Below are 25,227 nucleotides of genomic sequence, written 5' to 3'. Positions count from 1 at the left end.
TTTTCAGTTCTGACACCTCTGGGGAATGTTTTATTCTCAGATTTCGAAGACTGATAATAATTAGCTTTTCCTTTTCCCTTTCCTTTTTTTGAGACCGTAAGAACCAAAGCCATTAGTCCAACAACCCAAACGGCACAATAAAAGTAAGTTCTCACAAATGAAAATGCAAAAAGAGAGAAGAAGAAAGCTGCAGAGTTTATAGACCAAGTCTAGGACAAGCATGCTATCCTCAAATTGAGTTCACCCACGAACAACCACCTATAAAGGAATGTATGTACATGACATTTTATGAAACAGGTATGTTTCATGCACCTGAATTATACCCTCTGGGTTAACCATTTGCTTCTAAAAAATAAAAGGAGGAAGGTTAAATGAGGAGGTAATCGGCAAGGAAGGGCTGTTCTGGAATTTCTTGGCTGAGTGTGTGTGTGTGTGGTGTGTGCACTTGAGAACGCAGATTTGACATTAAACAAACTGTACCACAGAGGCCACTATGAGCTGAGGGCTTCTCTTCACACTACATTGACCACGGCACCTACCAGGCACAGCCCTGTGTCTTTCTGTGAATGGGACACACCGCCATATGGACGAAGACACTGAACAAGCTGTACAACTCTGGGCGGCACGTGCCCGGGGGACTGTCCCGCATTACCACCACCTGGGCTGCGGCAATTGTGCTGTGTCTGCGCAGAGGCACAGAGGAGCCCAGCAGGATGTTATTTTTGAGTACACAGAAAAAGGAAAATTACAGTTAGGAGAATTCTCTGGCTAGCATATCTGTTGCTCAATTCCCGAAATAGTTTCCCAGAGGAACGGTTATCTGCTTTATTCACACAGGCAGAAATGACAAGCTGGAACACATATTAACAGTTTCCCTTTGTGAGCTTCCACTATTGTTTTAATGAGGAGAATATACTTTATAATATACTTAGGCCCTGACTGATCACAGAGCGGGGTGGGGGGTGGGATAAAGAAAGTGAGGACAGCTCAACATGCCCAACCTACTCATTTGCATCACCCCAGCCAGCCAGTCCACACAGTGCTGCCTCCCTTGGAAAGAGCTGAGAGCCAGGCTGCCAGGTGGCCCTGGTGCAAAACAGCATCTTGGTAAACCTTGAAAAAGGGCGTGCCTTGCTTTTAAGTCTCCTTCACAGATTCTTGCTCACTGGGCCCCAACACCAGCTGGCTTAAAAATCTCCCTGGTGGGCCAGGGGTTAAGACTTCACCCTCCAAGGCAGGATGTGCAGATTCTATCCCTGGTTGGGAAGCTAAGATCCCACATGTCTTACAGCCAAAAAATCAAAACATAAAACAGAAGCAATATTGTAACAAATTCAATACAGACTTTAAAAATGGTCCACGTCACACACACACACACACACACACACACACACACACACAAAATCTTTAAGTTAAAAAATGCAAACCAAAACAAACAGAAAAAAAAAACAAAACACTGGACTCTTGGTTGTCATTTAAGCAAGAACCCCCACTAGGAGTTTTCCAAGCTCCTTCTGTCAACCCTTGGTCTCCCTTTCTACTTGCAGATGGATCCATATGCACCAAAGAAAAGTTTCTATTCATTTAATCCAAGTGGTAAAGAGTCCATTTCAACCAGACGTTTTTACAGGTAAAAAGACAAAACCTAGTGCAACAGGCTATGCATCAGAGCCACCCAAAGATGAGTCCGCACCCCTTCCTGCTGGATGCTTCCCTTTGCACCCCTGGTGTGGAATGAATGCTAAGAAAGTTCATGTATGTCAGGTGCTTCCACACAAGTGCAAGCAACTATGAAAGAGCCAACCAAGGCACTAGGTGAAAAAAACCTCTTATCAGCAAGAGCAAGCTCATCAGAAAACAATGACTAACTTCCACAGTGAGAGAAAACAGGGGTTCAAAATGGATTTTGTGTGAGAAACCTGGCATGTTGGACAGAAACTGCCCACGGTTGAGATTCATATTACGCCATTGCCCAAGGGAAAAAAAAATTAAAAATCAACTGAATCTCAGAGAAACTTATAAAACAAACCTGACTCTCCAGACCCATGATGTCATTTTACGGGAAAGTATGTATCATTTAAACACAATAAATAGAAAAAAGATTTATAGGTTCTAACAATGGTGTGTTATGGTAAAAGGTATTTTATTGAGATAAGACACAACAGCCATTTGAAAATAATGGCTGAGTGTTTTTCTTTTCATCACCCCACAAAGTGAATAGTTAAGAAAATCCATAAACCAGTCTCCCAGGATGTGCCATGATATTAAAGGTTTTCTCTCCTTGTCCTTCCTGAATGTGTGGAATGACAGGAGATGACACAGCATCAGGCTACACCACACTAAGAAAAGTTTTCCTTCTATTTCTAAAACCCAGGAACAACTGGTTTCAAGCAGAGAGACAAAATGATCGCAGTTCTTCTAAATGTGACGGTTGCCAAACACCCAGCAGTGCTTTGGTGCACAAAAAAGTTAGTAAGTCCCCAGGAGCTTCTTTCGGACATAAGCAGGGCCAGTTTTGCCTTAAACAGGCAGACAGACGTGGGACAGCTGATGCTGCCAAGAGTTGGCTCTGGAGCAGAAAGCAGTGCCTGTAATTTAGGCCTCAGCAGACAGCTGCACCCTTGTCTCTTTCTTGTCCCTTACCACACCTGACAGGACATGCTCAGCCTGCTTTCTACAGTCTCCATTGCTTGTCACCTGTGTCCTTGTCACCCCTGCCTTCTGTCTGTGCAAAAAGATTTAGTAGGGGAGAAGAATGGGCTGTAGAGAAAGATGGGGGACTTCTCTCTAATTACTGCCCAATAGACAGGCTGGTCCCAGGCTACCATCTTGGAAGGTTATGGCCTGACCCTGATCCCCAAACTGTATCCCCTGGAGGCTGTAACCCAGAGTCTGGGGTGCAGTTCAGGTGGTTCTGATGAGCAGCCCACCTGGGAACCACCAGAATGTGGCTGCCACTGCAAGGACCTGAGACTTGGTGACACCCTAGTTCCAGTTCCTACCTGGTCCCTAACTAGCTGTGTGACTCACGCAAGTTATACATTGCCCAACATCATCTGTACAAAGAGGACAGTAACTCATAGGGCTATTGTGAGGGTAAAATGGGAAAAATCAAGATCAAAGCCTTTGTCAAGTCCTTTATGCATTGTGACGGGCACAAAGTAATACTCAATAAATGACAGCTGCCTGAGCATCACCATCGTATGCTAGTTTCTGATTCTTTCTAGCAGTAGCAGTATCTGTACTCTCTTGGCTCATACAAGAATGGCAAGCCACTTGTTCGGTGGACTGAAGATGTCTGGGAGAGTCATCAAAATCTGGATGAAAAACTGTCCTTTCCAGCAGTGTCAAAACCCAGGTCAACTGAGCATGCTACCTGTGCTGTTTCTCAAACTGGAATGGGCACGTCAAGGACTGCATTTTGACCCTGGGACTGGGTGAAAATGCAGACCCTGACTCAGGAGGGCCAGGATAGGGCCTGAGACCCTGCATTTCTAATGAGCTCCCACATGATACCAAAGTTGCAGGTCTACAGCCTCTGAGTAGTAAGAATTTAGGGCTTTTGTTGTTTGCTGTTCTTTAGTCACTTACTTGTGTCTGACTCTCTTGTGGCCCACCAGGCTCCTCTGTCCGTGGGATTCTCCAGGCAAGAATACCGGAGTGGGTTGCCATTTCCTTCTCTAGGGGATCTTCCTGACCCAGGGATCGAACCCCACATCTCCTACATTGGCAGGTGATTATTTACCAAGGAACCACCAGGGAAGCCTAAGAATTTAGGGTAGGTATGACAAAGAAACTCCTGTACCCCATCTCACACCAGTGGAATCCAAATCTTCAGGCCTAGGAAGATGTATGCTTTAACAAACACCTGTAATGTTATCATCAGGAAATCTGAGAAACGCTGGTTCAATGGGTAATGTTGGAGTTGGCCAGCTTTTTCTGTAAATGGCCAGATGGTAAATATTTCACTCTTGGTGGGCCATATGCTTTTTGCTGTGACTACTCAAGCCAGCCATTGTAGTGTGTGAAAACAGCCACAGACTACATATCAATGAACAAGCCTCACTGTGTTCCAATAAAACTTTATTTACAAAATAAGCAGCTGGCCAGATTTGGCTGGTAGGTCATAAATCGCTGACCTCTGTAATATCAGATGCTTCAACACACATGGGCAAAAAGTAGCCTAACACTTCTAAAGACAATTTGGGACAATCTGACTGCAGATTCACCAAGACAATCTAATGAGGAGGGAAGATTTGGAGCTACTAGTTTGTTTAAGTGCTTCAAATCAAACGAAGTATGAAAGAAATTACTTGATTTTCAAAGTACTAAAAAAAAAAAAAAGTCGACATGAGGAAGAGCTATTCAGAGTCATGGGAGCTAGAGCTTACTGTTTAAATGTCTGGCTTCAGAGGCCCTAAATATGAATATGAAAATATGCAAAAAGTTAAAGGCTTGTGTAACCGGAAAAGTTCTGAAAGCAAGCTTCTAGAATGTTAGCAAGGAAACCAAGAGCACAACTATTTATTCACCATCAGAGAATTTAGTTAAAAAAAAAAAAAAAAAAGAAAAGAGAAACGAAACACCAGGCATGTCCACAACTCAGAGTTCCTTGCCTTTTGAAAACAGAGGGGCCAGTCAACATAAATGTTATTGTTATATAGTCAGATCCACAGCAATATGTCAAAAGGCCACAAATCGAAAACAGAGACTTTGTATCAAGCAAAAGTGTCTGGAAGTCCATGAGCCAAGCAAAAACCTTCAGGGGCTATTTGAAGGTGGCTGCCAGCTGAGAAGCGTGGAAACTGCGAGCAACTGAAATACACGGGGCTGTGTCAATGAATGAGAAGGAAAAGGAAGGTATCTCCTGAGGACAGAAGGCAGGTCAGGCCTCAGAAAGAGAGAGGTTCCTCGACCTGGGTCATCTGAGGCTGTGACAGCAGCTTCAATCACAGAAGAGGCTGCACAACCCAGGATCTCTCAGGCGTTTAAAGAAATGTTTCACCGAACGTTTAAGGAAACCCTGGAACAAATATTTAGAAGGGCTATGCATCTGAGACATATTCGAGTTATAAAACATCTACTAATGGTGGTTGAACTAAAAGCAAAAAGCTGGGAAGGATCAGAGAGGAGGGCCATCTCTGATACGGACTACAGAAGGACAGCTGAAGCAGAATAGAGACCAGATGATGTTCAATGAGGAAGCCCAAGATTTATAAGGCAGGAAGGAAAGTCAGGATACAGTTAAAGAAGAGCACGCCTTGTTTTACATTTGCCTGTGTGCAAATCCTGCATGGGATCCATTTTTGTTCTTTATGTGCTGTTTCAGACTGTAAATGATTTATATTTTGCAAATCCTCCCTACCTGCCCTCCCTTTAAGAGAAGCCCAGGAACTACTTGTCTACCTTACACAGGAAACTGGGATTTCCCTTTAAATATACTGATGTGCACACAGAAGGTAAGCCAATACACTGTTGAAGTGAATTTAAATCCAACTTAAAATTTCCTTTAGGAGCACTGACTTTAATTCATCATAATTAAGTATTCACTTCTGTGCTGAATGGAATCTCTTAAGTCCAGTTTTACAAACTAAAAGAGAGCCTTGAATCTGCGTCTCAACTATGAGACTAACCAGTTCTATGACCCTAGGTCACTTATTTCATCTTAATGAATCAACTTCCTCATCTGGAAAATGGGTATAACAAACCCTGCTGCTTCCCAGTGGTCACGTGGCTAAAATGAGACATCACTCCAAAGGCAAGAGTTTAGCCAGTTGCTTGGCACAGGGACAAAAAAGATTAAATGTGAGTTTTCTTCCCCTTCCCTAGCGCATCATAATATAATGTGATATTTAGAATTTTAATTCAGGCAATTACTTAAGTAGTAATTGCTATTTGTATTTACATAGCTGCTTTGATCCAGGAAGCTCAAAGGGCTTTACTAAATTTAGCATTTTAATAAATGTTTCATTTGCATGGCATTGATTTTGTTTACCCGCACCAAAACTCGCAATTTCTTAAAGGAAGATAGTCAGACGGTTGAGAAAAACGAGATAATATCTTTGTGTTTACAGGTATCCCAGGTCGAAGTTTTGTCTATTTACCAAAGAAGTCAGGATGCCCTGGTCCTGCGGAATGAAACGACAGTAAGAGGATGTGCCTGCCTTGCTCTGCAGCTGTTTAGCTCCTGCCTGAACTTCATCCCCACCACACTTCTCTCAGGCCTGACAACACAGGTATGTCTACTGCACCAATGAATTTATATATATATAATCAGCACAATAAACATTATTGAATTCTTGGAAGAAAATCAAAGCACGGAGTGCAGTGCCTGTGCTGAATTCTAATGATGCAGAAGGTCCGTGATCGCACTGGGACAGGATCTTAACAAGCCTTGATTTGAGCGCTGGCATCCGCCTCACAAATCACATGGGCCGCTCCTCCCCTAATGATGCTGAATATTGATACATGTCCCCGCACAACAGGGAAGTGGGTTTCTACTGGCAATCTTTACCAAAGTGTGTGTGTGTGTGTTTTTCTTCCCTTCTCTACACTCAAGGGTTTACCCTGAATGATTTAATTATAATTTTCCTTGTGTAAGACAAATTAAAGAGGAGAGTAGGAGTGTCGTGCCAAGCACATTATTTATCTCCTTAACAGATCGCAGCTCACCAAACCCCAGAGCCGCTGCAGCGGTGGCTGCTCACAGGAGCCCAAAGGATGCGCGGGGGGCAGGTGGCCGGGGAGGAGCCTTCCACATGGCATGGAAATCCCGACTTTGAAAAGCAAACCGCAACTCGCACAATGCTACCTTGGGCCCTATGAATTTCCACACGGAGTACTCCCAACTCCTTTCAGAAAGAATTCTTAAAGCCGGTACCCCAAGATACAGCTCCAGGAGCAGCACTGGGGGTGGGGAATATTATGTAGAAACCAAGGGAGAGCTTCAAATGAGATACATTTCACAAATGCTCCTGGTGAGTAAGGGATGAACTTCTCAAAGGGACTCCTGAGACAAATGACAACTCATTGTGTAAGTGAGATGAATTGTGAGAGGGATAACTTTTATAAAAAACCATTTCCCACTATTTAAATAGCAATATCCCCCATGGGATTTTAAAGTAAACCATCAGATGGTAAAACCATAAAATACTCATTATTAAGTCCTTATACACAAAGCTGAATAATAATTCAATTTTTAGTGATCAATTCTGTAAGTTTGTAACTTTTTGACTTATCTTTAACTTAAGGTCCTCTGCTCATCTCTCTTATTTGTCACTTTCAGTTAAAATGTGATTAGAATTTGATTCAGTCCAGCCATTTCTAGGAACCTACCGCATAATATAAACTCAGAGGTCCCAGAGATTAAGTAGTAGCATATAATTTCATAGTTGCTTCTTCTTTGCATGTACAGTTGGCGAAGTCAGCCTGTTTTTACATCCAGATTAATGCTCAGTGAAATCTGAATTCTTTCCTGATCCTTATTCTAATGCTGGCAGGTAGTATAATGAAGATTAAGCCCAACTTTTGTGCAGACACATAAGGACCATAAAACGAGAAATCCAACAAACTTATTCTCCTGGAATTAGACTGTCTCTGAGATCCATTTACTTTCAAATGCACCTTAAGACATGAAAAGGGCTATTTTTCTCCTATTTGCCTCCTTGCTAATCTACTACCTGACCCCATATATATAACCTTTTAGAATGGAACTGAGCACACTGCATCTAAACAGGGAGAGAAACTTCTATGTCACAGGAAATCTGTGCAGGCTCCACAACGGCCGACGAGATTACAATAAATAAATACTTTAAGTGCATCAGCTGGCGTTTTTCACCGTATGGCCCCCTTCACTACCTATGGATAAAGATGTAATTCAATTCCTTTGCTGTAAATGGACAGCATCAACCTCAGGACACCAAAAGCAAGTAGAGCAAAGGACGACAACCTAGAACCTTTTCTTTAAAAGCTATGAAAGGTCTAGCGTTTTGTTTTGTTTTGTTTTTTTAATTACAAAAGCATTCTAAGACCTTATACAGCAAGAGCTAAGACTGGTCTCCAGACATACAAACCTATCCTCACTGGAAACAAAAGAAGTCACATTTGGTCCAATGTTTCCAAACTAATTTTTACTGTCAACCATTCTATTTTTCAAGCTCCTCTAAACCAGTAAGTTAAAAGCATCTTTTAGTTCTGCTGTGTCTGCCACAGAAACTCCAAAGTGATGTTAGAAGGACAGCTGCAAGCTTTGGCTAAAACATTTATAATCTCATCTCCAGAAACCTCTCATGGTGTTTGGGTTTGAACATGATACACACACACCAACACATACATAAATATTCAGGTACTATTTTCTGTGATTACTAAGCTCTAAATGGATCAAGTACTGCTGGTATAAAGATATATATCTAATTAAATCAGTGGGCTTCATGTTCAACATTTTAAGAAATATATGAAATTATATGTGTACTTGCTTAAATGAAGAAGATAATTAAAAAATCTTTCACTTGGTCCCTTAATAAAAAAAAAAAAATTTGGTTTTCCTGAATGGAAATGACATTTGCTATCACCTATGACTTTTAGGGTTTCTTTTCTTCTGTGCATGGACACTCTGCATACGAGCTACATAGGAAACAGGTTAAAAATACATCAAAAAAAAAGTTTTATATATATTTTCTATTTTGAAAAAGCACTGAATAGTAGTATTGTTTCTGGGTGCTAAGGTATAATAATATGGATTCACAGCTTCCTTTTATTAGCACTGTCTGTTCACATGATGTATTTTGGATCTCTCAAAATACCTCAGCTTCAACTAACATCCAAGTGAAGCTCGGGGCAATTTAAAAATATAAAGTGTTAACTTCCAAACAGGAATACAGAAATTGAGTCAATGCTACCATATAGACCATGACCAGGATAAAGTGGTTCTGTATGTCTGTGTGTGCATATATGTGGACCCATTCCATCAGTCCATCCTACAAACCTTCACTGACAGTCTACTGAGGGAAAAAAAAAACAAAACTTGAACACTTTGGGGACACAACGGTGAAACAGATGGGCCCCCCGCCTTCAGGGAGGGAACTGCAGAGTAGTGTGCATTTTATCTTTTCTCAAACTGTAATTCAGCACAGCCTACAGTAGACACTGCTATTTCCTTAGAAAGCACGTGAAGACAAGGAAAGCACCTTGTATGCAGTGGACACTTGGCAGAAAGAGGAGGCCTGGAAGCCCACCTCATCCAAAAGAGAGATGGAAAGACTGCCTGGGTTCCTAAGCTCAGGTTCCATCTATGTAAGTGCTAATTCCACATTGAAAAGGTGACAATAATTAGATGCTTCACACCCACACCATACTGAATACATTCTTAAGTAATTATACGCACACTCCAGTCACATGGATCCAATTAGGGATCACCGAGATAGATACGGCGAGGAGAGGCCACCCACCCCTCCGCCTTACAGCCAGCTTCGGACACATCTCAGATTTGCGTTCCTACCTTTCCCTTTTGGGAGTGTGGACTGACAGCTGTCCATTGGTAGAGGCATGTGGGTTCATTATTAAGGAGGTCTTGGAAGGTGCAGAGGAAGAGACACATGTCGTGGTCAGATCCAAACTGCTGTGATTGTTGCCCGTGGTTTCTTCTGTCGTATGAGCACTTGTCACTTCTTTCCAGAGCTGCTGCAGTTCTGTTGGAATCATGCCTGAAACAAACAAATTGGATAATTAAATCAATTAACAGCTAATTCCGTCCTCTTCAAACAGTAATTAAATCAAAGAGTCAGTAAACAAAGCCTAGTGTTAGGGGTTTTTTGGTGCATGCAGGTTTTTTTTTTCTCCTTCTCTCTCAACTAAGGCAAATACGGTAGGAAGGAATGGGTCCTCCACCTAAAGTGCCCTCATCACACAAAAAAGAATCCCATGAAAAGGATTCAGAACACAGCTATTTTTCGCAAAGACTGTATGCCTCCATCCAAACTGTTGTTTCTAGACCGCTGGGGTTAAAAAAAATGTAGATAGATGTTACTGTATTTTTAGGCACAAAGAAGGGCTCAAAATAAATTTGTTCAACTATTCTATTATGACAACATGAACCACAAAATGAATAATTTTTGTGCTTAAGTCTTAAATGATGACAAATAGCTTTGTTATTAAATATAGTTTTTATTAATCACTTTTAGACATAAATTATGAATTCATATCGTCTTCCTGAAATGCTTTTCAACTTTTAACAGTCAAATTGATTATACTATGATTATTTCATTAACACACCTATCTTCCTCATTAATTTTGGTTTCTTGTACCACATGCTTAATTGATGGATGTGTCTACTGAAAAACTGTATAACTTTTTATACAAGTAACACTATTATTACTGTCATTTCTTAGATCCATGCTAATGAACCACTGCAGAATGAAATGAAAACATGAAAGAAACTTGGAGCAGTAAAGTTCTCTTGCTCTTTAAGGGGGTCGCAATGGACATGAGTCTTGGGCAGTAAGTGTCACCTTGGTTTTTTCCTCCCAAGAAGAGATTCAATCAGTATGTCAATCTCACTCTTGTGGGCACGGAGCCTTTATGCGGGCAGCATGCCTCTACAGCCCAGGATTTCCAAATCTGACCTCAAGGCATATTCTAGGGCATACCCGCACAGAAGAAACATAGTCTGAATGGCAACTGACAACCACCACCTAGGAGGACAACTTGGAAGAAATCACCAACCCCTGACATCACAAGGCAATGCCACATTAGAACTGGACGTCTGGATCTCAGTTCCTTGTCTCAATGAACTGGAACCGAGCTCTCCTAGCAAGCCTGCCATTTTCTAACTATATAGCAGGAACTGAAACAGGCATGTTTCTGACCAAACCTAAGGTACTGAATTTAAAAAGAAGGCTGTGTGCATTATATTCATTTGAAACACATAATAAAAAATGCCAAGGTCTAAATTTAATTTATTTTTGTCATTTAGAATACAATGGATAGATAATCATCTCAACGTGATCAGCCAAACATCTTTACTTTGCTAAACTGTTAAAGATTTTAATTATGCTAGCATTGGAGAGCACTGGTCTAATGAGGCGATGGACTCCAGAGAATCCGAGTGGTTAAGAACTGTGAAATGAGTCTGATAGGATTTTTTTATATTCACCGTGGATCGTTTGCATATCAAAGAGGAGTAAATTATTGCACAGCAGACCAATAACCTTCCCCGCCTTTCTGAGAGGAGCGTTAACAAAAACAGTTGGTCTCTCCTAACGGTTCTCCAAGAAAATGTTCAAACGCTTGAGTCTCTGCAATTAATATATATTATGAAAGAGGCCTCAAATGATACATTAAGTGGTCAGATATTCTTCGAATGCGTCGACAGCCAAGTCAGTTTTCTTCTTCTTTCATAAAAATCAAATGCCAATTATATTTTGATGGATTTTGTCCCAAATGAGCATTTAGTTATTAGGCATATTCAATTATTACTTGTCCCCTGAAATTAAACCTCGGAGGCAAATTAAACAAAGGGAAAGGTCACCACACAATCCTGTGTCCAGTTCTGCTGCATCTCAGCTATTTTTTTCCAACACCTAGTGAGGTGATGTGCAGGGTGGGTTGGTAGCTAACAGGCCGCCACTGATGTCTGCACACCAGCAATTACCTGGGAAGACGGCTGACCCTCGGATCACTGTTTATTCAATTGAAACAATAGTGAATAGGCTTGTCTGCGGATGAGGGCACACTGACATAAAGCCCCACAAGTCAGCACCAGTTTTACTTTCTGGGGAGTAAATACACACAAAGAACAAGCCGCCTAGTTTTTCAATTCAAACTAATTGATTTCTGGGTCAAGGTGCATAGGAGGTGGGTTCCTAACCACTGTGTTAACACTTTCCCTCTGATAGAAGCAGCACTTGGAAGCTGTTTCAAAACTAAGCTGTTTATCCAGCAAATAAAGACAAAGAGAAATGCCCTCTTATACTTATTAGGCCCACAATGCACATTAATGTCTCTCTCCTCTCCTTCTAGTCCAATGGGCTAGCAAATCAGTTTCTTCGTCCACAGGGAGAAATGGTAAATAAAATAGTAACTCACTGACTGACAACGAGGTATCCTTCTGGGTCAAATTTCAATGTGATAATTACGGTGAAGAACACTCGCGTAAGACTCACAGAAAGGCAGTCAAATCGGTCTCTTCCATCAATGTTACACCTTGTTAGTGATGTTAAACTGTTATTTCAGTGAATAGTATCTACCAAAGGATGCTGTTATTTGACAACCGAGATCTCACGATAGAATTAAGACAGATAAAAGGTAAGCTAGTCACTCATTAGACTAAAGGGACATCAAATGTCCAGAAAGCACGCATTTTTTCCAAAATGGTAGACAGGAATAATAGTCCCAAGTTAAACAAATCCATTAACAGGTACATCAGCAGACATGCAATTTTCTTCCAACAGTAGTTTATATTTAAAAAAATTAAAAACTCAGAATGATATTAAAAGTATATTTCTTTATGGAACTACAGGTGCTAAGGAAGATGATATGTTTAAAGCCATCAGGGGAAAAATAGACATGCTAATAATACAAAACAGGGAGAAGGCCCTCCAACAGCCCTAAAAACATTTTACAAAAAAAAAAAAGAAAAAAAAGGTCCTTTCGTTTCATAACCTAAAACCTCCAGGGGAAAAAAAAGAGTCTTCAAAATATTACTCTGTCTGTTCCAATACTGTGATATTTACATGCATGTTTAAGGCAACTTAGCCAAGACCATGCAGGGATGTAAAAGAATCATGGTGAGTACATCCTGAAGTGAGCGTTACTAGCATTTTCAACACATAGACCCTGTGCCTGCCTACATGTCTTTTTCCAGGACAACTGGCCCCTTCATTATAAAAGAAGTGCAGACACAGGTTTAAAAAATGTATGTTGCGGGGACAGTTGACAGATTACTGTTCACGGAACTCAATTTTACAATCCCAGGTATCACTGGCTCTAAGACAAACAGAGTTGATCAACCTTTTTTTGTCCTTGTACCTCCATACCCAGGTGACCATGTTCAAGCAAGCAGAAAGTTGATTTAAACCTCATAATGACATCAGTTTTAAGTCATCATCTCTCTGATAAAAAACAAAACAAAACAAAACTGTGTTGTAGTCCAACATGACTGAATTCTCCAGCCACTTTGGGCAAGGGGTTAGGGGACACAAAACCAGCCTTTTGATTCTAAGAGAGATGGCTATGACACGGGTGGTTCACTTCACTAGGAGAAATGTTTATATTTGCGTTTATGCATTTTGGGCACACATAAAGACACCCCCTTAGACTATAAATATGCATCTTCTTAATGTTGCAGGGGCTAAAGCGTTAGAGCCGACTGCTAAGCATATCAATCAATGCCATGACTAGTGAATTACCTACCGGTGTCTCTGATATGTTACTGCAGAGATTACACTTCATGCATCACCACATTCATTTCTTTCACATTACATGTGAGCTTGTCTTGTCACTGCCCAATTGCCCTCTTTTGGACAGCTTAACTGATGGACTATAACAATGAACCTGAGTGAGCACACTTACTAGTATAGGAGCGGTAGGAAAAGACGAGCGAGGTAGAAGCGGAGTCCAGTGGGTGTGTCAGCCCAGCCGGCGATGTTGCCGACAATAAATACGAGGATGTAATTAATGCATGTTATAACATTTTGCAAGCACAAAAGTGCATTAGCCCATGTGTCTTCCCTGCCCGACCCCCGCCCTGGCATTGCTCAGTTACCAAATCTTCTATTTTGACAGCAATGGCGATACTGATTATATATTGCGTGGATGAGCAGTAAGAGCAGGAAGAGGAGGAGGGGAGGCGAGAGGGAAGTTAAAGGAGGAAAATATCCTGGTCTCAGCATTAAGACATAAAGAAAACCCAAAGAACCTCAGGAGGGACACAAGTTGGTTGTGGCTGACTCAAGAGACTCAAAGCAGACACGACTCACTGGCTGCACCTGACACCAAAAGTTACCAAACACGTGGCCGTGCCTTCAGCACCGCGAGGGGAGAAAGAGCTTTCATATTATGAACTGTCTTCATAACGCAACTGAATCCAAGACACCAAAGGTTTTAGCTGCCAGTCTTGAAGGCACACATACACATACACCCGAGTGTACCGTGGGCCGTGAAGAGGCAAATGAAATCCACCATACCACGTACCAGGACGGAGGAACTGTATTTCAAAACACAGCATGAGTTTCCTCTTTCCTTCCCTCCTTCCTTTCCTTCTGGCTGGTTCTGAATAATTCATTTGTGTATCACATTACCCATGTGAAAGTTAGAGTTGCTGCAACCCAGAGGGATGTCCTAGGAACAGCAAAAGTACTCATTTCTGTCTGATGGGCAACATCCATTGAAAGAACATGTCAATGGCTTTTCCAAAGAAATTTCTAAATCCATGAAATCTCACTCCTTTTCGAAGAGCTCCAATTCTCAAAAAAGAGCTGGAGATGGACAAGTTACCTGTTCTAATAGGTGTAGTAGAATCAACTTGCTCAAAAACCAACAATCAAGTGAATGCAAAAGAGAGAGATTCCAACAGAAAACCCCCTTGGCTTCTGTAACAGCAAGAGATGAATCACAATTGTTTACCTGAATTCCTCCCTAGATGTTAAAAAGAGACATTTCAAAGGCATTACTACGATTTAAAACAGAGCAAGTTACAGGATGTACAATGTATCTTAAAACGACTAACGAAAGCCTTCAAGAAAACGTGATTCCAAACCGAAAATGTAAGAAGATCTGATTAAAATGCTCCATTAAGACAGAGCAATACTGCCTCCTCTTCTGCAACATTTTGATCCTGTGACATCGGTGAAGTCTGCAGACCACCCTATGTTGTCATCTTCGCACTCACAAGCCCTCTGGCTTCTGGAAGGGTCCATCACTGTTACCTGAGCTGGTTTTGCCTCTAAGTACACAACTGCGTGTTTTAAACAATCTCCTTCATGATGAGCTGGAAGGAGACCCCACTCCCCCCCACCCCCATCACTGCCCCAGAGTCTTGAGAGACCAATGCCTTCTGCATCATCAACACTTACCTTGAGTGAGAGGTTGGAGGGGAAGGGCAGGCTGCCCTGGCTGGATGGTTAGAAGGCCCTGGCGCTGCAAAGACAGGAGGTGTTGCTGCTGTAACTGCTGCATCTGTAAAAGCTGCTGCTGGAAAGCCAACTGCTGGGTAGCCACCTGCTGTTGCTGAAAGAAATCAGGCAGGGGAAAAAAAAAAAAAGAATGAGATGGCCACTGCCTAGGGAAGGCGAAATAGATGGTGGTCTTCAAACACCCTGTCATCAGCCAGGACTGAGAGTGGTCACCAGAGCTTCGTGGAAGGCTCGGGCTCAAGGCCGCCTTCAAGGGGACAGAGCAGAGCACCTCTGAAGAGAAACGAGGAGGCGGGGGGTGGAGGCCCTTTCTCCTGCCGGCTCCCACAGAAAGACAATTTGCCAGTCAAGGCAGTTTCTCCTGTGGTTGGAAAGGCCTGAGTTTTTGCAGGCAGAACGTGGACTTCTAGACTCTGAAACCTGTAATGAGGCACACGAGAAGTCAGGTTTCACCACTCGAGGTCTAGACGGATTTGAACCCTGAACCCTGAGGTGTGAAGGAGCAAGCTGCCTCTGTCCCGCCTGCACAGGGAGAAGCTTTTAACTACTCTGTTTATCACTTCTGACATAAATAAATGAGAAAAAATCAGACCTTTGAAGAAGAAAAACTTCATCTAATATTGTTAATTAGCCATGACAAACGATGAAATAACATTGTAAATCTTTCATAGAAACAGCCACTAGATTTTAATTACACACATTCATAATTTAGCAAACAACATCGCACTCGGCTGTGAGTGCTTAATATGAAGGACACTTTAAGCTGCAGATGCCTTCGCTTGGCTTGAGTTTCAGAAACCCCAAGGTCTGCTGGCTGGTCGTGCTTCCCTACCTGCTTTGTTCTTGAAAAGAAGGGGCTCTGCGATATGATAAATATCTTTCTGTTGATTGGACAATGACAGGAGGAAAACTTTTGTTGTGTAAAACATCAATACATCATTCCTGTGTTTAGCAGGCCTTGCTCCAGCCAAAAAAATTAATGTAGATTTCCTCAGTAATTATCTGAGTGATAGAAAGATAATACAGTGCAGTATTACAATAAATAGAAGGAAATTATCTAATATCCTTAATCTGCGAGGAATCAAATCGAGGTGGAGGTCTTAGCCACATTATGGCTAACAATTATGAAAGAAAAATTAACCCTTCTTGGGGAAGGGAGTTCTGGAACCAGAAAGGAAAAAGAAAGGAAAAAGGTTCTTTAAGAAAAGCCACAAGATTTGTTTTCCTGATTCTGAGTATTATTCAAAACATGAGAGAGACATTCCCAACCAAGAGGACTACATAACCCTTTCAGAGCCTCTCCTAACTACACTTTACAAACAACTGCATTCACTTAACCTAACACATGACCTTGATCTGATACATCCATAAAATGGTATATATACCAAGACCTTCTGATGCAAAGTTCAAAGGAGGAGAAAAATAGTGGTTTCCTTTTGGTCTCCATGTAGTTTATTTTACAGTAAAAACCATCATTCTCATATTAGCAACCAATTTCAGACTTACTACCATGCCACTGAGAAAGTTAATTGAGTTTCACTCCAAAAAACAAATTCTATACCACTAACAACAAAAATTTAAATAAATTTAAATGAAAAGCCAGTGTTTTCATTTGAAGAACAGCATGCATAAAATGATCCAATTGTTTTCACCCCTTCCCAAGTTATCACATTAATGTAAAACCCAATGATAGTTATATTCATGTCAAAATGATTTTTTCACTTCTTCAACAGATATTAACTCATGATGCTTTTAAAAAAGGTGGGGGAGGGGAGGAAGAGAAGAAAAAACAACATGGGTACAATAAAAGATCAGGGATTCAGCTCTTGTTGAAGTAGAAAATCATGGGGCGGGGGGTGCCGGGGTCTGGGGAGGGTGTTTCCTGTCTAACTGTAAATGAAATGTTTAGAAATTCTGTATTTATATAAAATGACTGATGGCTGCTCTGTTGTCTCTGTGGCCATCCCTAGGAAAAGCTCCTGAGAGCTGTCCGTGTTTGAAAAGCCAGGATATAAAAGTATACAAGGCCCATTGTCCAAAGAAAGAATTTAAAAGCAACACTGGTTGCCAAACTGTGCTCCCCACCCAGTTACCAAACACAGGATACGAGCCGTTTGTTTACTTCTCACAATTGAATGCATACAAAAAAGGTCTCCGCGCAGTCCCCTGGACAGGTCAGTAGTCGGTGTTAAAATGCTAAAATGCCCTGATAAACCTTGCATTTCGGATCCCCTCCCTAGCTCTGCAGTCAAAGGTCTGTTTTCCTTTCTTCGGCTCCTCCCTACCGCCTAACATAAACTGTCATAACTACCCAGGACAAACGGCCCTTTTAAAACAATCAACTTAGCCTACCTCGCCCGCACAGGATGGGATCTTTTTTTGTGGCCTGACTTAAAATTAACTCTGCCTTCGCTTTTCCACACCCGTCCTGTCAAATAGTAATGAGCCGTCACCTAAGAACTAGCTGTATGGGGCTACGGAGTGCCCATCTTCCCAAGAAGGTCTCAGGTCTGAACTCAACAACGCGAGGCAACTTTAGGAAAAAAGGCTAAAGTATGTTGTTCTGGCCCAGGATCAAGTATCTTACTGCAGAGGTGATCAAAAGAGGGAAAAGGCGGGGAGAGGGTGGCTGACGATTCAAAATTATGAGCCACTAATGACTGGGGATTCAGTAAATTAATACACTTGTTCCATCTGTCAACATCCAAGTTCAAACCTTGTTAAAATCCTAACCAGCAGTCCACATCATGAAATTACTACCATGTGACTCTCTACTTCATGGTAGCACAAAAGGACCACCACCGGCATAGTAATTTCAGGAGGCTCCCCCCTTACCTGAGGGACAGGACCTGGTAACATTCAGTGGTGCTGTGAACACACCAGTAGAATCCAAGGGGACATGCTGTAGGTCTGGGCCCGCTCACCCCTCAGGATGCGAAGGCAACACCACCTTTACCATCAAAATGGATGGAAAGTGTGACCACAACATACCCCGAGTCCTGGACACGCTGAACACTACTGCTGTCACGTAACCACCGTCCCCTGGTTCAGACAGAGTGGCCCCCTTTTCTCCCCCACCCCCCTCCCAAATTCCAACACCACCAGCGTGTCTGTGCACCCGAGATGCCCCCTTCCCTTTCTGAAGGCAGCAATTTGGGCGAGTTAACTTTTATCCTTCCTTCTGCTGTGTAACTTTCGCCTTTGCATTTCTTTTTCTGCCCTCTGAGCTCATCTGAACTTTCATGTTCTCCCAGCATGCAGACGTGCATTCCAAACTATGTCTAACAGACCAAGTAAGAGGTTAATAAGAAGTGGCAACAGAAAGGAAAAACACAATCCCTGGTAACTGATAAGAATGACAGTGCGGCCCTTTTTTGTTTGTCTTCAAATATAGAGTTAAAGATCTTTAAAAAACTAAATTTTGATGCCTTTGAAAAGAAAGAAGCACAAAATAACAACAGGGGGTTATTGCCTGCGAGCCACAGGGGAGAAACTCCATAATTCTTATTCTCCCTTTTGAAGGCTGTTAGAAATCTGATTCAAAAAAGCAACAGCAGAAGGGGAAACCTCTTGAGGCTGTAACCATTTCCTGTGATCATGCATAATGTGCTTCAAAAGTGGGTTTTTACCAATTCTGTTGATCAATTGCACCTCCTTCATATCCCTTCTTTTTTCTGCTGTGTTTACATCTGATGTGACTCCGTGACAAGCACTGTCTGAGACTGTGAAACAGGCCTGTCATGTTGATTTATGGGCGCATCAAACCACAACTTGTCCAAACTGAAGCTCGCAGTTCATTAATTAGAGAGTTGTGACTTTGAAGTCAGCTTTCAGACTGTGGTTTTTAACATTTGGCTTAATTTATATGCTCTTGAATGTGGATCTCTAAGGAAAAAACTGAAATTCCCTTCTTGTCTTTGAACTTCTTTTGACCGCACAATAATCATTTCTTTGTCCAGAGTGATGCCTGCAATCCCAGAGTCATTAACGCGCATTGAACTGCCACTGATGAGTAAGCCCTACTGAATTAGAAAAACAGCCAGCAAAACAAAGCTGAGAGCCTTCTGCACAGTGATATCTCACAATTACATGCCTTCCCTCCCTGTGCCATTTCCATTTTAATTACTGTTAGTCCTTTAGATTTACATTTTAGACACTTTTTAATCTGTTCCCTTTTTTATTATAGCAGCACCCGGTAGCGCCACCGTACTTAAGGTTGTGTCAGCAGTTTCATTAAAACATCTCCTCCCCTTCAGCCCCAAACTGCCCCTACTCTGCAGGGGTTTGCATCCAGGCTGCTAACCAGGACTCCAGGGTGAACCCTTGGCAGGGCAAGGAAAATGTACCCAGTTTGTGCAGAGCGAGGAACCGGCACAGTGAGAACGGCTGGGTCATTCCCAGCGTGCGAAAACAGGCGTTTCCAGGCACCCGTGCTCCTGAGACGGCCAGGGACAGAGTCACCTGGCAGGACTCCTTCTAAGCTGAAGGCAGGGGCTGCCTGCTGCAGGCCAGCAAAGAAGCTGTTCAGCGGGACTGCGAGCTGTTTACCAAGATCTACATTGTCATTCCGAGGAGAATACTCAAATGCAAAGAATTTCAGTCCACCGTGAAAACATGCAGAGATAAGTGACATTGGATAACTTTGAAATGGGAAGAGAGATGTCACGATAACACACACACGCCCAGAGATACTCCCCCATCTGACCAAGCCTCGGCCACACTGAGTCGCATAGAAGGTAGGACAGAAACCCTGCCTGGGAAGGTCTTCCCTTCTGTTGAGAGAATCCTGTTACCTAACTGGGCAGTAGGCACACGTGATCACTATGCCCACTTACAAAAGCCTGCATACACAGAAGCTATCGCAATACACAAGTTCTTCTCAGGAAGACACAAATACTCCCAGCCTGCCATTAGCAATTATGAACCATGCAACTTGGAAGAAGTTGTTCAACAAAGATGGGGTGTTCTGAACCCTGCTCTAACTTTTGGCATAAGGGATTCTTTTTCTGAAGGCAAAAGCCATCACCAACACCCAAGCTCTGGGAGCTGGGAGAAAAAATATCAAGTGTGCGCCCAGGTAAAATTTCACTGGGAGCACTTCACCTCCCCCAGCTAGACCTCAGCTCAGCGGTGTGTTTGCGAAAGTCACCCTAAAGGTTCGGCCCAACCTCCTCTTTCCAGCGCCCATACGAGGTACACCTGTAGCAGTGTTCAAAAATACGTGGCAGCCAGTGAACAGAACCCAGAAAAATCTGAAAGAAAACAGGACAATAACTCTCAGTCTGAAAGCTGAGAACCGATAGAGTCAGCTCAGTTGTGCAATCATTTAAAAGATGAATGACAGTTTAATAGCCACGAGATAGTCCTCTGGGATCTGTGGTTTGAAAGTAAAATATGTATTGTCGGTACCTCTTTAGGCTGTTTTCCAGCATGTTGTTGTAAAAGTTGAAGCTGCAACTGTTCCTGTTGTTTTTTATAAAACTCTTGAAGCTGCTGCTACAAAGGAAAAAGAGGACGGTAAGTAACAGAGGGCACTGCCAAGCCACTGTCCCTTTCGGTGCCATACACAAACTGTGATTTGAAAAATAGCATCCTTTTATCTGTAATGGCCTGACCTTTAGTTTGAAACTCGACAATAAATTTCAGCGCATGCTGACTCTTCTTGGCATTATTGTTTGAAAAGTAATCTCCAAAATGAACTGATGGAAAACATACCATTTTTTTACACAAACTAATTAAAAGAAGGCAAGGAATGACCTTTGATTGTACAACAAAGCTAAAGCGCCCTTGCTGAGGGAGTCTGGTGAATCTCTACTGCAGATTGTGCATGCTCACTCAGTGTCAGGCTTGGGCGGTGCTGGGGGCTGTTCCGTGTGGACATCACCGTGTGGCCAGTTTCCTCTGCATCCAGTCCCCACCACCTTGCCTCAGCAGCTCCCATCGCTATGGTCCTGAATCCCCTCTATCTGGTTCAGGGGTCCATCAAAGCAGACCATGAGGTCCCCATGGCACCATGGCAGCCAGAAGTTTATTTCAGCATCAGCAGACACAAAAGGGGTAAAACCAACTGTGCACCTGACAGTTAACAAACTCCAAGATGTTTCCTGATGTTGAAAAGTTCTGTATGCTTCTGAGTTGAAATGGGGACTTTGAGAGCTGTCACATTTAAACCTGCTCCTGACGTGCTCTCGTTTTGCTTTGATTCACACCATTTAGAAGCCTCTGGGCTTACCAAATAAAAGAGCGCAAAGCCCCCTAAGCCGAAAAGATCTTACTTCTACCAAGTCCAATTACAGCCCTAATCTCAGTCCATCGGGTACTCTCCCGGCCCAAACCCTCCTGGCTTTGGCAGGGTCCCTCTCTTTCAGGGATGCAAAAGCAGTTGATCACCCAGGGACCAATGTACATCCCGCCCCACCCGCCTCGGTCTGCTTACTGCTTCGATGGGCAAAGGAGCTGCTCAGGTGAGGGCAAGTATGAATGGAGGGGTGGGGCCCTGGAGGCATGGGATGCTGGGGAAGGAGGAGGGACCATTACCTGTTGAAGCATGAGGGCCTGCTGCTGCTGGAGGAGAACCTGGAGCTGCTGAGGGCTCAGCACTTGCTGCTGGAGAATCTGCTGCATCTGCTGGGGAGTGATAACTTGAGGTGTCATCATAGCCACTGACACGGGAACCTAGAACGTTAACGAAGGATAAATAGGAAGCCAGGAAATCGCACACCCACAGCACTCAGCCTTCCACGTTCAGTGACAGACTGTCTTCAGCCTGCTTAGAGGACTGACCCATTTCCCATATGCGATTCATCTGTCCAAAGGGGATGCAGCCACGAACTCTAATCAATCAAGTAGTGGATTTCAAATAAAGAAACATAAAACAAAACCTTGCAGCCACTGACAAGTGTTCCTGAGAGTTTGGTAAGCAAACAAGGAGTAAAAGCTTAATATAAGCTACCCGGAGCTAAGGTGGGTGTGATGTCAGTTGCTTAATGAGTTTTTGGTCATAGTGAGATACAGGAAGTTAACACCAACTTGAATTATAGGGAAGAAGTTTAACAGGAACCAATATTTTCCCAGCTGGAGCCAATACAATCAGTCCTCTGTGGACAGTTATTTTGAGAACAGTCCATGAACACCGAGTCCTGTGGACAGCTGAACCTTGGGTGCACCTTGCGAACTGCAACACAGACCCTTCCTATGACGCCTTGTACCCTTCCCTGTTCACCCAGCACACAGATGTCTCAATTCTTTCATAGTATAAAAGCTGCTTTCCATGACATTTCAGTGGCAAACAGCTACAGTGATGAACTTGATAGCATTTCATATTTGCAACTGTTAACACGTTTCTGCACGGGCATCTCTGCAAGGAACCTGCACACTGTATCTGAAAGGATGATGTCTTGTTCAGATAAAACACTGACATTAAAATGACAGGCTGTCTTGGCCAAGGTTACACAAATTGTATTCAAGCGGATACCTAATGACAATGCTATGAATTCTGCAAGCTTTCTAGAATGTAATTTAGCTATTCAAAATAATCACTGCACTTGTGTTTAATTTGCAGACTACATGAGAACCATTTTGTCAGGCCCCGTAATACAAGAAGACTATTTCATGAAAAATTATCCCCCCCCCATAAAAAGATAAGGAAAGGGGAAAAAAAAATGAAAGAAAAGACAAAACCTGTATGTCTTTGAACAGTAATATTTAAGCATCTTACTTTTCTTTGGTTTCTAATCAAACATGTGACAGCAAGAAGCTAGAAGCAGTAAAGGATATACTTTGTTAAAAAGGATCTGCTGTCATCTCATGTATTACAATAAAAGGTAATAATAACATGTTTTGCACTTTGCCTGTGTGCCACTTAAAAAAAAAAAAATCCGGCAGACAATAGCTGATCAGAAGATAAAAGAATTAAAAAAATCTTTCAGGGGAGCAGTAAGCAAAAGGGAGAAATGCAGTATTAATTTTATGTAACATAATGTCTTAATATGCAGTTTATCTTGACTTTTTCACATGATTTGTCCTGTCATTTGCATAGCGAGCTCTCATTCCTAATTTCACAGTCATTATGCACTGATGTCCCGATTTCTCAGCATCACTAATTTTGATGAACTAAAAATGGTTCCTGAAGGTCAGATTCATATACAGTGAACAGCCTCCACTGTTGTTGTGGGCATGTTTTGTGTGGGGGGATGTTTACGTGCAAGTCTCTCATTGTTTGGAAAACACTAGCTGGAACATTTGAAAATTTTCATTAACCCAAGTCTGGAAGGTCATCATCAAATTCTTCCTATTGCAGTGGCCTTTTAAGTATAGATGTAGATACACTGTAATTTAAAACAGATGGGCATGTCTGAATATTTTTATATGCAAACAGGGACAGATGTATATGAATGGATAAATTATCCTTTTAAAAAGATACTCCGCCACACGAAATATCACCAATGATGAGAACAGTGAACTTGCATTTAATCTAGGACAAACACCAAGAAGACATTATCCAAACATCTAACCATCTAGAAATTAGTTCCAATTAGTTGACTCCATCTTCATACAGGAGAAACTTTCTGAATGCTTCAATCTGTATTGGGTGCCAATCACTATCTTTTGAGCAGCGAAAACCAACATATCACGATGGGAGTTTACTTTTCCTTGAGAGTTGCATCATCACACAGGGAGGTTTGATTAAGCAAACAAAAGAACCATGTTTAAGGTTTCTTTTTTTCGCCCTGCCATTTCTTGGATGATATACAAAATAAATATTCTTGAGCCAAATTTCTGATGGTGATGAACAGGAAAAAAGACAGGAACAGGGTGGTGTAAGATCTAAGCTGGTGATGCAGGAGAAATTAACAGTATTCTAACAGAAACCACCATAGACAGTCTCGTGCTCACAATTTTTAAAGTGACTGTGGAAAACCTATGTTAGAAATGGGCACCAGAGAACTTTTGGGGGTGAGAGAAGAGTCAGCTATCCTGGTTGGTTTGGTGGTCACAGAGGTGGATACAATTGCCAGAATCCTTCCAACTGTCTACTTAAAACAAATACACTTTATCATATGTAAATTATGCTTCAACAAAACAGATCTAAAAGTTTAAAAAAGATAATTTTTAAATCCCCATATACAGTCAACAGTTTAAATCTCCTTTCCCCAGAGTTTTTATTCAATATCCATAGTCATGTTACAGAACAGTAAAATGATCTTGAGTCTCCCCTTCTTTTTCCCCCGTGGACATCTCCATGGAGGTGGTGACGAATAATCAAACGCTCAAAGCAGCAGACACAGCCAAAGGAGGGAAAGGGGCGAGAAGCCTGAGTAATCCTCCAGCCTGGTGACAGGTCTCTGAATGAGCAGAAGTGGGCTATCAGATCCTGACGGCCTCAGCTCTGCTTTTACATCTGAAACCACATTTTCACACCAGTTAACGCTGAGCTTCCAGAGTGGGCTCGAGCTTCATTTATAAACGTAATGAAACTGAGATTTTCCCCAAAGTTTCTCCTCCAACATGTCATGAAAATCAGTTATGGAAAGCTTTCACAAACATAGCCAAATGAACCAGAAACCATTGTGGGGTGGAAAAGGAAAAGAAGAAATCTGAACACAGTGTGAGGCTTTAAATAGTTAAGAATTATAGCCTACATATTCATGCCTTAGCTCTCGATGTCCAACTTTTTCACGTAGCTAGTCCCTACTAATACTGGGAATCAAAGGGCATGCAGTACCAGCGAGAGGCTATTACAGCCCACACTTTATTGCCCATTACTACTGAGGTCATTAGCGGCAAGAGTGATTGTACTGGTCTTAACCTATTGATCACTGTAACTACTATCATTTAATCCTGTGTTGAATGTCTGGAAAGCAGCTAAAGGCACACAAGAGAGAGTGCTTCAGCATTGAGAAATATGGCCAAGGCTTCGAAATTACACTTTGATTCATAAAATCTAGCCACTGGTTTAAATCAATAGTATTTAAAACAGTCATGTGAGTTTTTAACTACAGCGCTCTAGTATTTATGAGCTCCTCTTTCAGAGTATTCAGTCAAAACTAAACTCCCCCCTCACCAATTCCATGCATCTACCTTACCCTCCTTGAGATAA

General features: G+C 42.2%; 1 protein-coding gene across 24 annotated transcripts in view; it reads right to left on the bottom strand.

Moving 5' to 3' along the window:
• FOXP1 (forkhead box P1) overlaps window positions 1–25,227 on the bottom strand; it is a 714,382-nt gene that overhangs the window by 72,152 nt on the left and 617,003 nt on the right. For 22 of the 24 annotated variants that reach the window (XR_008705966.1, XM_055557294.1, XM_055557289.1 and 19 more), the window contains 4 exons: window positions 21,666–21,803; window positions 20,538–20,624; window positions 15,069–15,222; window positions 9,497–9,701 (listed from right to left, as the gene is read on the bottom strand). Coding sequence is in view for 23 of the 24 variants with exons in the window: in XM_055557294.1 (XP_055413269.1) it covers window positions 9,497–9,701; window positions 15,069–15,222; window positions 20,538–20,624; window positions 21,666–21,803 (584 nt within the window). In the remaining variant the exon portion in view is untranslated. The remainder of the gene's footprint in view (window positions 1–9,496; window positions 9,702–15,068; window positions 15,223–20,537; window positions 20,625–21,665; window positions 21,804–25,227) is intronic. The other 2 variants (XM_055557304.1, XM_055557301.1) reach the window with 1 other exon arrangement.

The sequence above is a fragment of the Bubalus kerabau genome, chromosome 20, assembly GCF_029407905.1.
Source record: "Bubalus kerabau isolate K-KA32 ecotype Philippines breed swamp buffalo chromosome 20, PCC_UOA_SB_1v2, whole genome shotgun sequence".
NCBI lineage: Eukaryota > Metazoa > Chordata > Mammalia > Artiodactyla > Bovidae > Bubalus > Bubalus kerabau.
The sequence above is the reverse complement of the archived record's forward strand: the minus strand, read 5'-3'. Positions and strand labels throughout refer to the sequence as shown.